Source organism: Carcharhinus amblyrhynchos, chromosome 19 (assembly GCF_965287045.1).
Source record: "Carcharhinus amblyrhynchos chromosome 19, sCarAmb.v2.hapA, whole genome shotgun sequence".
NCBI lineage: Eukaryota > Metazoa > Chordata > Chondrichthyes > Carcharhiniformes > Carcharhinidae > Carcharhinus > Carcharhinus amblyrhynchos.
Genome location: NC_137342.1, coordinates 52,139,269 through 52,154,454, shown reverse-complemented (window position 1 = coordinate 52,154,454; position 15,186 = coordinate 52,139,269). Strand labels below are relative to the sequence as shown.

The 15,186-nt window shown below is 43.2% G+C and overlaps 1 protein-coding gene across 3 annotated transcripts in view; it reads right to left on the bottom strand.

Moving 5' to 3' along the window:
- Window positions 1-354: 354 nt before the first annotated feature.
- sema3d (sema domain, immunoglobulin domain (Ig), short basic domain, secreted, (semaphorin) 3D) overlaps window positions 355-15,186 on the bottom strand; it is a 305,816-nt gene continuing 290,984 nt past the window's right edge. For all 3 annotated transcript variants that reach the window (XM_080207776.1, XM_080207777.1, XM_080207778.1), the window contains one exon: window positions 355-1,818. In XM_080207776.1, coding sequence (XP_080063902.1) covers window positions 1,426-1,818 — 393 coding nt within the window. In that variant the 3' untranslated portion in view covers window positions 355-1,425. The remainder of the gene's footprint in view (window positions 1,819-15,186) is intronic.

The following is a 15,186-nucleotide window of genomic DNA, read 5'->3' as shown; positions in this document are numbered from 1 at the left end:
TTTGGTTACCTCACTCTAGCCAAGAGAGGTTCAGAATCGTCCATCCACACCCCTCCTGATACTGTTATGAGGGGACGTGGAGGGGGAAAGGGGGCCAGGGGGAGAGGGGAAGAGGGGGGTGGGGGTGGTGAGGGAAATGGGGATGGGGATGGGGAGGGAGAAGGAAAGGGGGCCAGGGAGGGAGGGTAAGAGTGCGGGGAGGGTGGATAAGAAGGTGGGGGGAGGGGAAGAGGATGGAGGAAGAGGGAATGGGGCAGGCAGAGGGGGATGGGGCAGGAGGGAGGTGAAGGGGACATGGGGGAGGAGAAAGGGGTGAGGGAGGGGAAGGGGCTGTGGGGAGAGGGAGTGGGTGGGTGGGGGGTCTGGGGTTTATTCTTTCCTGTACATTTTTCTCCCTTTTCCGAATGAACCCTTACAATATCTACACCTCAATTCTGCAGGTTGACTGAATAGTGACAGCTCACCATGAGGCAAGTGACAAACAAAAGTCTGCAAGCTTCGACTGCTGACTCAGCTCCATGGCTGTGTAACTAACCCCACCCCCACCTCACCTCCATCAGCTCACCATTCCTTATGTTTCTCATCCTCAAAAGCAACAAATTATGAAGGAAAAACATTTTTTCTTGCTGGATAATACAATGGAAATTTTGGTCATGTTAAATAACAGTAATTGTTCCTTATGATGTGACATTGAGTAACAGATAGTGTACAATACATCCCTCCAAAAAAAGTCTCATTTCTTTCCCTTGTAACATTTTACATCAATTCTCATGCATAAATACGATTATTGATTTACAGTGATAAAAATACATTTGGGGTGTTCCTGATACAGTATCAAAGTTGCTAATAAAATGGATATGATTAGCTCAATAATACCTGCATTTTCAATTGAAATTCCAGCATTGTGGAACAGGTCAAGATTGGTAGGAAAGATTCTGAAAATTTACGGCAAAAATCTATCTCAATATTTTAGTCTAACTGAAGACATTCTGATAGTTACAGCAATTTCTAACTGTCTCAGCTGTGAGGTATAAAACACACTGGGTCTGTCAGAGCAGAGTCTGTTGATAAACATTAACAAATTGCTGTATTTTCTTCATAAAGAAAGAAGTTTGAAAAGTTTGATATTGATGGGGTGAGTTGAGACAAGTAGGAGGAAGCTTGTGCGGAACACAAACAACAGAATATTGGGCCAAATGGATTGTTTCTGTGCTGCAAATACTGTAATGTTGTACAAAAAAGACTGACATAGCGGACCACAAGGTCTCTGTCTTGGTTTTGATGTCGTTGAGTTCACCACAGGGAAATGCAAGTCCTTTTTTATTGTAAGCATCTCGTTCTTCTCCAGAACAGTAGTAACAAAGCTTCTGTCATCTCCTTAGTACGTAAAGCTGTAAGATTCAGTTTTCCCTCCAACTCACTCGACTACGCATGGTGTCTGCGATTTCGATTCTTCTTCATCTCCTGAACGTGCTTCCACTTCCCGGCTCCTCTGTTCCTCTGCCGCCGTTTCTCCCGATACCACAGCTGCTCACAGTATTCATCCACTGTGAAACTGGCACTGCTCAACAGCTGCACATAATCCTTGTATCTCAGCCGAGACTCTGAGACAAAATCCCTGCTCTTTGTTTCCTCGTCCTCGGCTTTCTGTGCATTCTCCATCTGCTCATTCTCTATCACTTTCAAGTTCAGTTTCATGATAGTACGAGTGAACGTTTGCTCCTGAGCTTTGCAGTAGTAAAGACCAGCGTCTTTCCTTTGTACACTACGAATTAGAAGGCCGTATTCCGTTTTGATGATCCGTTCATCAGTTTTTATCTGTGAGGTAAAAATTAAATCAAATATAAATCAAAAAAATCATAGAATCATGTAGCACAGGATTTGGCCAGTTGGCCTATCATTCCTCTGCTAGCCCTTTAGCTTATAAATTGATAAAATAGTCCAAAATCAATGTTCAACAATTTAAACATTTAAATAGATATATTTTTAAAGGTATTTAGCTAACAAATACAAACAAAGGGTAGAATTTTTATGACGTGTCTGCCCAAGTACGATCCTGCCCAAGGCCAATGGAGAATGCCGTTCTCCGAGCCCCGGAATTGGCATGCCAGTAAAATTCTGGCCAAAATCTTTCATCATTCATTTTGAAAAAAATTAAGCAGCGGTGGTTTATTAAAGACATTAATGATAAAATAGTGCGAGCGTAAACAAGGACAACCTGACAGGAAACAGGTTTAATCTCTCAATCAGGAGTGGTTGGGTAGAATGTGGAGTTTTCTTGATCACAGTAACTTTAACACCATCCAAAACATAGAACCTCTCATCACCAAAGTCAGAACAGAGGAATATGGGAAGACAAAATTCTGGGCCAACCTTGGTGAGTGTGTAGTAACCTTTCTCGCTCCATCCTGGGATTGTGTTACATCCCAGAGGCTGAAACAACAGCACCTCTAACACATTCAGAAACACCCAAACCTCAACTCCCAACCAGGCAGCTGTGATTTTAAAGCTGAGCTTTGGGAATCATTTCATTCTTTAGTTGGAATACTTTAAACCTATTGAAGATTTTGAATAATTTCAACCAATTACATCTACAACCAATCTACAATCAGTACTGCTATCAATCATGAGAAAGTTGATGGTGAATTCTCTCCTTTGGAATGATGATCAATGTCAGAAGGATAAACATGGCAACAGGATCAGATTTTCAGATTCATAAATACTCAATGTTGAAGTCCCCAAAATATGCCAGAGAATTCCCGGATTGTGGAGTGATAGTTCAAGAGACTCAAACCCACTAAAAGTGGAGGAAGATGACACTCCAAGACAATGATGAGACTTCAGTCAGCAACAGACAAGGTGCCCAGAAAATGCAAGAAAGGGGAAAACCAACTGTCCAACTACTAAATGGCCAACAGCCCAACTACCCAATTCCCAACTGCCCAACTCACTACATCCTGACTCCCAACTGTCCAATTTCCAACAGCCCAACTGCTCAATGCCCAACTGTCCAATTCCCAAGAGCACAACTCTCAACTGGCTGATTCCCAAGTGCCCAGTTGTCAACTGCCCAATTCCCAACAGCAAAACTCCCAACTGCCCAATGCCCATTAAGAATGGGCTACATGCAATTCTAGGGTTGAGCAGGCTCTTGCAAAAGATCAAAGTGTATGCTGATATTGAGTATTTTCCAGCAAGAGATCTTTAATTCATGACTACAGGGTTTAGGTTCTCATAAAAATGTGGGATTTTGATTTTCCCAGGAGGGTGTAAATTCAAATCCTATTGCAGAGACTTGATGCATAATCTAGGGCGACATTCCCAATACTGAGGGAATGCCCGCACTGTTGGAAGGTCTGTGCTGAGGGAGCACAGTGCTGTTGAAGGGTTATGACTGAGGGAGCACCGCACTGTTGAAGGGTTAGTGCTGAGAGAGCGCCGCATTGTTGGATGTCCATGACTGAGGGAGTGCCACACTGCTGGAGCCCAGTCCATCACACAAACCATTCATTTACATTTCCCGCTGCCTTTCAAAAGCAGCCAGCATAGTCATGCACCCCGTTCATAGTCTCTTCCACCTTCTTCCATCAGGAAAATGATGCAGAAGTCTGAGATCACATGTCAACTGACTCAAGAACAGCTTCTTCCCTGCTGCCATCAGACTTTTGAATGGACCTACCTTATATTACACCGTATCTGTAACTGCCAAATTACATTCTGCACCCTCTCCTCTCCTTCTCCCCTATGTACTCTATGAATTACATGTTTTACCTATATAGTGTGCATGGGATAATACTTTTCATTGTATCCCAATACATGTGATGATAGTGAATCAAATCAATTCACATCAAAATCTTGATCCTTTCTGGAGTGGGAATAGCTTCTCTCTGTTGATTCCGTGTAGTCATTTCATGATTTTGAACATCTCCATCAAATCTCTTTTCCTTTCCAAGGAGAACAGTCCCAATTTCTCCAATATACCTCATAACCTTCTCATTCCTGGAACCATTCTCTTAAACCTTTTCTGCACTCTTTCCAATGCATTCACATCCTTCCAATAGTATGGTGTCCCAAACCATACACAATAGTCCAGTTGAGATCTAACTAGTGTCTGGTATAAGTTCTGGGGAGACCAGCTGGCTGGACTGCTGGTTTATGATGCAGAGTGATGCCAGCAGCGTGGGTTCAATTCCTATACTGGCAGAGTATTTCATTCATGAACTTCTCAACTTTACCTCTGCCTGAGGTGTGGTGACCCTCAGGTTAAATCACCACCATCAGCTCCCCTGCCCCCCTGTCAAAAGGGAGAGCAGCCTATGGTCACCTGGGACTATGATGTGGAGGTGCCGGCATTGGACTTTAACCTGGTATTGTGAGACTTCTATCTGGGACTATGGCAACTTGTATAGGTTCAGTGTAACTTCCTTGCTCATGTACTCTATGCTACTAACATTGTGTGCTTTAGCAACTGCTCTGTCCACCTGACCTGCCACCTTTTGCACATATCCTTCCAGGTCCGTCTGCTCCTTCATCTCCTTAAAAATTGTACCCCTTATCTTCTGACCAAAATAAATCAGCTCACACTTCCCCGCATTGAATTTCATCAGCTAATTCCACTAACATCTGTATGTCCTTTTGAAGTTCTACACTGTCCTCTTCACAGCCTACGATACTTCCAGGTTTTGTGTCATCCACAAACTTTGAAATTGTCCCTAGCCTAGGATTAAATATATTTAAAATAAAGTAATGAAAAAAAAACACATTCTTAAAATAAATCCATGACAAATTTCTTTTGTGCATTTGATTGAGATCCACATTCAGAACTTGTTGGACTGGTAACATATTTCAATTTCACAACAGTACTGAGAAGAGATACATCCGAGGGTTCGGCCACTGAGTCTATAGGGATAGAACTGAGAAATAAGAAGGGGGAAATCACTTTGATAGGGTTGTATTATAGACCCCCAAATAGTCAGCGGGAAATTGAGGAGCAAATTTGTAAGGAGATTACAGATGGCGCCAAGAAAAATAGAGTGGTAATAGTGGGGGATTTTAACTTTCCCAACATTGACTGGGACAGCCATAGTATTAGAGGGTTGGATGGAGAGATATTTGTTGAGTGTATTCAGGAGGAATTTCTCATTCAGTATGTGGATGACCCGACCAGAGAGGGAGCAAAACTTGACCTCCTCTTGGGGAGTAAGGAAGAGCAGGTGACAGAAGTGTTAGTGAGGGATCACCTTGGAACCAGTGACCATAACTCTATTGGTTTGAAGATAGCTATGGAGAATGATAGGTCTCCCAAAAGTTAAAATTCCAAATTGGGGCAAGGCCAATTTTGGTGGTATCAGGCAGGAACTTTCAAAAGTTAATTGGGGGAGTCTGTGGGAAGGCAAAAGGATGTCTGGTAAGTGGGAGGCTTTCAAAATTGTGTTAACCAGGGTTCAGGGTAAAAATGTTCCTCTTAGAGTGAAGGGCAAGGTTGATAGAAATAGGGAACAATGAATGACTCAGGATATTGAGGTCCTGTTCAAGAAGCAGGAGGCACATGACATGCATAGGCAGCTGGGATCAAGTGAATCCCTTGAAAAGTATAGAGGGTGTAGGAGTAGAATTAAGAGAGAAATCAAGAGGGTAAAAAGGGGACAAGAGATTGTTTTGGCAGATAAGGCAAAGGTGAATCCAAAGACCTTCTGCAAAAACATAAAGGCCAGAAACGTAACAAGGGAGAGAGGAGGACCTATTAAAGATCAACAAGGTCATCTATGTGCGGATCCACAAGAGATGGGTGAGATACGAAATGAATATTTCTCATCAGTATTTACTGTTGAGAAGAGCATGGATGTTAGGGAACTTGGGGAAATAAATAGTGATTCTTGAGGAGTGAACATATTACAGAGAAAGCGGTGTTGGAAGTCTTAAAGCGCATCAAGGTAGAAAACTTCCCGGAACCTGATGAAGTGTATCCCAGGACACTGTGGGAGGCTAGGGAGGAAATTACGGGTCCCTAGCAGAGATATTTGAATCATCAATAGTCACAGGTGAGATGTTTGAAGATTGGAGAGTGGCAAATGTTGTGCCTTTGTTTAAAAAGGGCCGCAGGGAAAAGCCTGGGAACTACAGGCCAGTGAGCCTGACATCTGTGCTGGGTAAATTGTTGGAAGGTATTTTGAGAAACCGGATCTACAGGCATTTAAATATGCATGAACTGATTACAATCAGCATAGTTTTATGAGTGGAAAATCATGTCTCACAAATTTAATTGAGTTTTTTGAAGGGGTAACCAAGAAGGTAGATGAGAGCAGTGCAGTTGATGTTGTCGACATGGACTTTAACAAGGCCTTTGACAAGGTACTGCATGGTAGTTGTTGCATAAGGTTAAATCTCATGGGATTAAGGTGACGTATCTGAATGGATACAAAATTGGCTTGACGACAGAGGCCAGAGGGTGGTTTAGAGGGATGTTTTCAAACTGGAGGCCTGTGACCAGTGGTGTGCCTCAGGGATCAATGTTGGGTCCACTGTTATTTGTCATTTATATTAATGATTTGGATGAGAATACAGGAGGCCTGGTTAGTAAGTTTGCAGATAACACTAAGATGGTGGCATAGTGGACAGCGAAGAAGGTTATCTCGGATTACAACAGGATCTTGATCAATTGGGCCAGTGGGCTGATGAATAGCAGATGGAGTTTAATTTAGATAACTGCAAGGTGATGCATTTTGGTAGATTGAACCAGGGCAGGACTTACTCAGTTAATGGTAGGGCGTTGGGGAGAGTTACAGAACAAAGAGATCTAGGGATACATTTTCATAGCCCCTTGAAAGTGGAGTCACAGGTGGACAGAGTGGTGAAGAAGGCATTCGGCATGCTTGGTTTCATTGGTCAGAACATTGAATATGGAAGTTGGGATGTCTTGTTGAAGTTGTACAAGACATTGGTAAGGCCACACTTGGGATATTGTGTACAGGTTTGGTCACCCTATTATAGAAAGGATATTATTAAAACAGAAAGAGTGCAGAAAAGATTTACCAGGATGCAACTAGGACTTGATGATTTGAGTCATAAAGAGAGGTTGGACAGACTGGGACTTTCTTTCAGGAAGCACAGGAGATTTAGGGGTGATCTTTTACAGTCTATAAAATAATGAGTGGCATAGGTCAGTTAGATAGTCAACATCTTTCCCCAAAGGTAGGGGAGTCTGAAACTAGAGGGCACAGGTTAAGGTGACAGGGGAGAGATACAAGAGGGTCCAGAGGGGCAATTTTTTCACACAGAGGGTGATGTATGTCTGGAACAAGCTGCAAGAGGTAGTAGTAGAGGTGGGTACAATTTTGTCTTTTATAAAGCATTAAGACAGTTACATGGACAAGTTGGGCTGAAGGTCCTGTTTCCATGCTGTAAACCTTTAATTTATTTCCATAGTTTTGTATTGTGGCTGGAATTCTCTGGCCATTCACAAAGCACTGCTGCTGCCAATGAGGATGGAGAATTTGGCGCTCAGTCAAATCTCTGTTCACTGCAGCGGGAACAGTGAATCCCGCCCACTATGTTTATAATGATGGTGAAACGGTTTTGCATTCTCAACTCTCCGTCAGAAGGTGTGGATTCAAACCCCACTCCAGGACTTGAGCACCAACATCAGATGTTGTATGACTCAGGATATATCTCATTGCGGTGCACGTTGGTGCCAACGACATAGGAAGGAGGAAGAACGGGGATTTAAAACGGGAATTCAGGGAGCTAGGATGGAATCTGAGAGCCAGGACAAAGCATGTTGTTGCTGGTGCCACATGCGAGTGAATTGAGGAACAGGGAGAGAGTGCAGATTAACATGTGGCTACAGGGATGGTGTCGGAGAGAGGGTTTCATTTACATGGATAATTGGAACACATTCTGGAGAAGGTGGGACCTGTACAAACGGAACGGTTTGCACCTGAACCAGAGGGGCACTAATATCCTGGGAGGGAAATTTGCTACGGCTTCTCGGAGCGGGTGGTGGTGGGGGGGGAGGTGGGGGTGGGGTGGGTGGGTGGTGGGATTAACCTAATTTGTCAGGGGGAATGGGAAAACAAGCTGTAATCCAGAAGCCAGCGTTGACTAAAGTGAGGTATTGAGGAAGGTATCAAAATCGCGGGAGTGTACAGGCAGACAGGGTGGTGGGTTGAAGTGTATCTACTCCAATGCAAGGAACATCCGGAATAAAATAAGTGAACTTGGAGCGTGGATTGGTACTTGGGACTATGATGAATACAGATTACAGGGTCAATGGCAGGGTTCTGAGGAATGTGGAGGAACAGAGAGATCTTGGGGTTCATATCCACAGACCTCTGAAGGTTGCCACTCAATTGGACAGAGCTGTGAAGAAGGCTTATAGTCTGTTTGCATCGATTAACAGTGTGAGTTTAAGAGTTATGAGGTTATGCTGCAACTGTACAGGACCTTGGTGAGGCCACTTTTGGAATATTGTGTTCAGTTCTGGTCATCTCACTATAAGAAGGAAATAGAAGCATTGGAGAGAGTGCAGAGGAGATTTACCAGGATGCTGCCTAGTTTGGAAGGTAGGTTTTATGAGGAAAGGTTGAGGGAGCTGGGGCTTTTCTCTTTAGAGCAGAGGAGGATGTGAGGCAATTTAATAGAAGTTTATAAAATGAAAAGACAGATAGAGTGGACGTGCAGAAACTATTTCCTCGGGTGGATGTAGCTGTTACTAGGGGACATAACTATAAGGTTCATGGTGGAAGATATAGGAGGGATGTCCGAGGTAGGTTCTTCACTCAGAGAGTGGTCGGGGTGTGGAATGCACTGCCTGCTGTGATAGTGGAGTCGGACACTTTAGGAACTTTCAAGCGGTTATTGGATAGACACATGGAGCACACCAGAATGACAGGGAGTGGGATAGCTTGATCTTGGGTTTGGACATAGCTCGGCACAACATCGAGGGCCGAAGGGCCTGTACTGTGCTGTACTGCTCTATGTTCCACATGTTTTCCGCCAAATTAACATGACAAAGGAGGAGATTACTGTATCTGGTCATTATCACATCGCTGTTTGTGAGAGCTTGCTGTGTACAAATTGGCTTCCACATTTTCTACATGCATTCAAAACTATTTCCTTGGCTGTAACTCCTGTTCTTATCTTCTATGCTTCTATTCATGGGGAAAAGGCAGGATTAGGCTATTCAATTGGATGATTGTGATGAATGGCGGAGAAGGCTCAAAGGAGCAAATGGCCTCCTCCTGCTCTTATCTTTCATGTTTCCATGCTTCTATGGAAAGTGTTTTAGGACATCCTCAAGTGAGAACAAGCTTATTCTTTTACGAGCAATTGTCAAGGTATTAGACGACTGGAATTTTGTTAAGCAGGGTAACTGCACAATTGTAGTGACATTCGTGATGTGAAACTAGCCACAAAAAACCGTACACAGTTGGAAATTACCCAGCTTGAATGGAATCTCACCCATGGCCATCGTGGCTGTTACTGTTACTACTGGTATTCAGTGGCACCAACACTGCTTTCCACACACGGGAAGGTGCTGAGATCGTGAGCAGATTAAACTCACTTTTTGAGCCCCTGGGAGATGGGATAGAGAGTGCTAATGTTAATTAGTGGCAGAGAGAAAGAGAGATTCTGTGAATGGGACAGAGAGAGAATTACTGAATATTTTAAAACAATTAGCATTCAATAAAACCATCATGTTTAATGAGCTCTGCAAGAAAGGAGGGAAAATCTTTGCAATTTTTGCCAAAATCAATGGTCTTTTAAGAGACTTTTAGATAAGTACATGGACTTAGTAAGATATAGGGTTATAGGTAAGCCTAGTAATCTCTAAGGTAGGGATATGTTCGGCACAACTTTGTAGGTTGAAGAGCCTGTATTGTGCTACAGTTTTTCTATGTTTCTAAATCTTTAAAACTCTCCTGTGTCCAATATTCAGAATAAACCCGTGTTTGATTAATTTAGAATGAGAATAAGTAATCATAACGAATAAAACACAGAAGTGTTTGAGAACTACAAAACTCAGGCCACGCATTCACACAAGATAGCTGACACACTGAATGATTAGTAACTTTCTCTTTCTGGGATTGGAGCTGGCCACTGAGAATATGAACTAAAGGTCAAGAACGAGGCTTCCAAACCGTATAACACAGTGAGTTTGTACAAGGTAACAGACACAGGGTGATGGATCCAGGTTAGGTCACTGCCTAATGCCTATCTCTAATGGTCTGTTTGGAGAGTTCCTTCATGACAAATTAATCATCATGTCATTTCCCCCTTTCCATGGCTAAAATGATTCAGCTGTCTGGTGTGAACACAGTCACATCAAAGCATACTTCACTCACACAATCAGCATGTGAAGGACTTGATGGACACAACATTTAACAGGAGCTGACAGTGTGAGATCCATTTATATAAACACTTCCTGGCTTGGCTCAAAGTGACAATGTCTAAAACAGAACACAGAATACACTGCAAATTCCAACCTAATCTGGTATGGTCACCTTTAGAACTGTGAATATCACTTAAAATGCTCAAATTAGAGGTAATTAACCAAAAGGTCAAAGCATATAAAGCTGAGTCAGATACAGATATACAACTGTATAATTACTCCTTTAACTTCCAGGCCCCCCAGTGTTGGGTTTAGTGGGTAGATGAACGACGCTCTGGGGAATCCCTCTCAGAAATTTCCAGGCAATGCTTTAGAAACTAGAAGCAGGATTAGGCCACTCGGCCCTACAAGCCAGATCCATCATTCATTTTGATCATAGCAGATCATCAAATTCAATATCCTGATCCCCCTTTCCCCAAATCTCTTGACCTTTCTAGCCCCAAGAATTAGATCTAATTTCTTCTTGAGATTACACAACAGCGGCGCAAACTTCCCCTGGACAATTGCATTGAGCTGGAAACGACCCAACAAAGTAATTTAAATTGCTAATTTTGAATGGTTCCACCAGTTTTGCATGAATAGTTACTCAGAAAGAGTTAGAAAAAATAAAAACACTTCTCCCTTCAGAGCAACTATTTTAAATACCCAAACCAAGTTTCGCAGAGGACACACCCCATACCCCGACTCCTCAGAAGACCCTTCACACATACACACATACTCCCAATTAAGCACCCTACCACCCCACTCCACCTTGACCCGACGCCTACCGACTCAACCAGGCCGAACACCTGCAATCCAAACGATCCCCTCACCCACAACCCCGACCCAAATCTTCCCCCGATGTTCGAATCCCTCACCCACACCAATGTCTGGATTCCCGAGGGGTAAGTCACTATGGAGGAGCAACCCACCACTGATCGCCACTCCGAGGGGGTTACAGCCCCGTGAATCATATTTGGCTCTATGATACATTTACACATCTCTGACACACCTACAAATGTAAAGCAGAAATGTACCTATACAAAACATTTACAAAGCACCTTTCATGACATAGGGAATGTCCAAAAACACTTTACAGCCAGTTAAGTACCTTTGAAGTGTAGCTACTGTTGTGATATAGGAAACACAGCAGCCAACTTGCACACAGCAAGATCCCACAGACAGCAATGTGATAATAACCACATAATGGGTTTTAGTGATATTAGTTGAGGGGTAAATATTGACCAGGACATGAGGAAAAATTACTCCCACCTTTCGAAATAGTTACATGGGATCATTTTAATATCCGTTCCAAAAATGGCCTATTTGATCCACCGCACTCTCTCACGTTGTAATAATCTGTCAACTTGGATTTTTTGCAGAAGGTTCGGGATGGGGACTTGAACCCTGAACTTCAGATACAGCACATTTAACAAAATTTCTGAGGAATACATGAATACTTTTTCTACTGTATTAATGTGAAATACACCATAATCATTATATGTATAGAAATACCATCACCCCAATATTTACTAAGGTGTGTGTAGATCCACTTGCCTGGATGGGTGCAACTCCAACAACACAAGAAGCTTGACACCATCCAGGATAAAGCAGCCCACTTGATTGTCACCACATATACAAACATTTAATCCCTCCTCCACCGACACTCAATAGCCTCAGTATATAATATCTACGAGATACACTGCAGCAATTCGCAAAGATCCTTAGACAGCACCTTACAAACCCACAGCCACTTCCATCTAGAAGGACAAGGGCAGCAAATAAACAGGAACAACTCCACCTACAAGTTCCCCTCCAAGCCACTCACCATCCTGACTTGGAAATATATCACCGTTCCTTCGCAGTGGCTTGGTCAAATTCCTCAAGAGACACTTTTCTACCTGTGGCAGCCTTCAGAGTCTGATAATGGACAAAGCTCACCAATTCATCTCTAGTAAGTTTAGGAGCTGTGCACACATATGGACTTTGAGCACATCGCGAATATCCCCCGGTGCCCACAGTTCAAAGGTCTGATGGAATGGGCAGACCGCTCAGTCAAGTATCTATTGGGGAAATGTGCCTGGGATCACAGAGATTATCATGCTGCACTCCACAGCCTGTGAAACATATCGAGACACTAATACTCTCATCAGCACAGTGACTGATCTCCAGGTGGACCAGAACCACAATCGTCATTGCCAAGAACATCTTGGCAGCCCAAATATCAAAGCTAATGTGAGTGGTGTTCTCATGGAATACCAATTAAGACGGAAAGGAGCTATGATTGTAATGCCAACAGACTGGATTCTCTAACAGCTGGTCAGTTCCAGACCAGTGATATCCACGGCAGTGGTACACAGCCATGCCCCACAGTTGGAGAGTTACACAGTAGCCACAGACACTCGGTATGAAACCAGGCTCACTGACTACAAATCTCAGGACCAGCAGCTGCCACAGCACTCCAGCTATCCAACCTAATGGAAATGGAGATTCCTCAGAGACCTATGCAGCAAGGCCTGCACCCACTGTGTCCACAGAAGGAACCTCCCCGGTGCGCCATGGCGAGGACATCAGCCTAAGATCTTTAACAGCACAGCCAAATGGCACCATCACACACTTCGTGCCTTTGACCAAACCAAATACATGGGTCCAGGGCTACATAACACAGAAACCTACGATTGGCGATTGGCAAACGAGACACAACGAGTTATGTACATAAGAGCTTAATCCACATTTCTATGTGAAGTTATGTGTTGTCAGCCTATTCAGTCTGTATATTATAAAATAGTTTGCACACAGTTATTGCTTGCACGCACTAATACATTTCAGTATCACCAACTGTTCCAGTTTAAAGGGGGATGATGCAGGCGTAGTGTCATGCGATAACGTGGCAGCTTAAAGGGTCATGTGTTGGGAGCACAAGAGTTTTTCCCAGAACACAGGCACAGTTACGGCACTTGAGAGTAACTCAGGGTATTAATAATGTGTTGTTGTGAAAAGTCCTTGGTTGTTGGTCTTTGGAAACCAGCAATTCAATAGTGTTTACTGAGAATGTTCACATATTTTACTCTTTTCCTAAAACATAAGTAAACTACAGCAGATGCTAAAAACCTGAAATAAAATCAGGAAATACTAGAAATATCCAGCAGGTCTGACAGCATCTACCAGGGAGAGAAAAACAGAATCAACAAGAACTTTCCCCAGGAAAAAGGAGAAAGACAAATCTAGTCTCAGTGAAAAAACAGATCACTGGACAATGGCATTTCCACTTTAGAAATTAATTTTGAAACTTCCAACAGTTGTCAAGCTCCAAACTGCCTCTCTCTGCACTGCAGTTTCAGCTGATCCAGTTATTGTAACTGGTTTCCTGAGCACTGAATCTAAGTTCCAGTAATTTAATTCCGGAGTTGAGGGGGTTGAGCTATGAGGAGAGGCTGAATAAACTAGGCTTGTACTCGTTAGAGTTTAGAAGAATGAGGGGAGATCTCATTGAGACGTATAAGATGATGAATGGGATGGATAGGATAGAGGTGGAGAGACTCTTCCCGCTCAGAAAGGATAGTAGGACTAGGGGGCACAGCCTCAAGATAAAGGGGGGGCGGTTTAGAACGGAGTTGAGGAGGAACTTCTTCACTCAAAGGGTGGTGAATCTCTGGAATTCTCTGCCCGTTGAAGTGGTGGAAGCTACCTCACTAAATATTTCTAAGACGTGGGTTGATAGGTTTTTGATAAGAGAGGGGATTAAGGGTTATGGGGAGAGGGCGGGAATGTGGAACTGAGCCGCGACAGATCAGCCATGATCTTATTGAATGGCGGGGTAGGCTTGAGGGGCTAGATGGCCTACTCCTGCTCCTATTTCTTATGTTCTTATGTTCTTAATGGCACAATTGTCCCCATATAAACATATGCAAATCAGCTGCATGGGAATTCTGGTCCGGTGATTAGAGGAAAGGACAAATCACAAACTCGATTTTGGATGGATTTTTCTGAGGGTGAGATGCCAACAGTGACATCATTTATCAAAGGGTTCGAAACCAAATGCCTTGGCCCAAACATGATGCCGAATTCCGAAAACACATTGACTGCCAGAGCTGGGAAATCTGCAAAGGCATTTTTCAGATAAATGTTTCAAATCTGACCTATTGCCTCATACAGAAATAAAACACAGTTAAAGGCATGAGGTTACTGGGGATGGGGCCAAGGAATCCTTATTATTGAATCATAAAGAGCTGAACCATAGAACCCTAGAGTGCAGAAAGAGGCCCTTCGGCCCATCGAGTCTGCACCGAACACAATCCCACCCAGGCCCTACCCCCATACCCCTACATATTATACCCACTAATCCCTCGAACCTACACATCCCTGGACACTAAGGGGCAATTTCTTAGCTTGGCCAATTAACATAACTAAGTAAGGAGCCTGAACTCATTTTATATCTTCCCTTTTATCCTTTCCCTTTTCTATTCTTGTCCTTTCTTTCAATTTGCCTTTCTTTTAAACTCCCTCTTAACAGCTTGCCTGGGTAAGATTCATGCTGGGTAAAATAACTGCACAACGTGACTCACTATTCAAAGTTGTTACAACAACAAGCTTGTATTTACGCAGCAACACTAACTTTGTAAAATGTCCCAAAGTGCGTCACAAAAGCAAGCAAAATTTGACAATGAACATGTAGATGGTCAGGTGTATATGTTAAGGAGAGGTTTAGTGAAGGAATTCCAGAGATTGGGGTCTTGGCAGCTACAAGCACTGCTGCCAACAGTGTAGCAACTAAAATTGTGGATGTTCAAAGCTGGAGTTAGAACATAGAACACAGA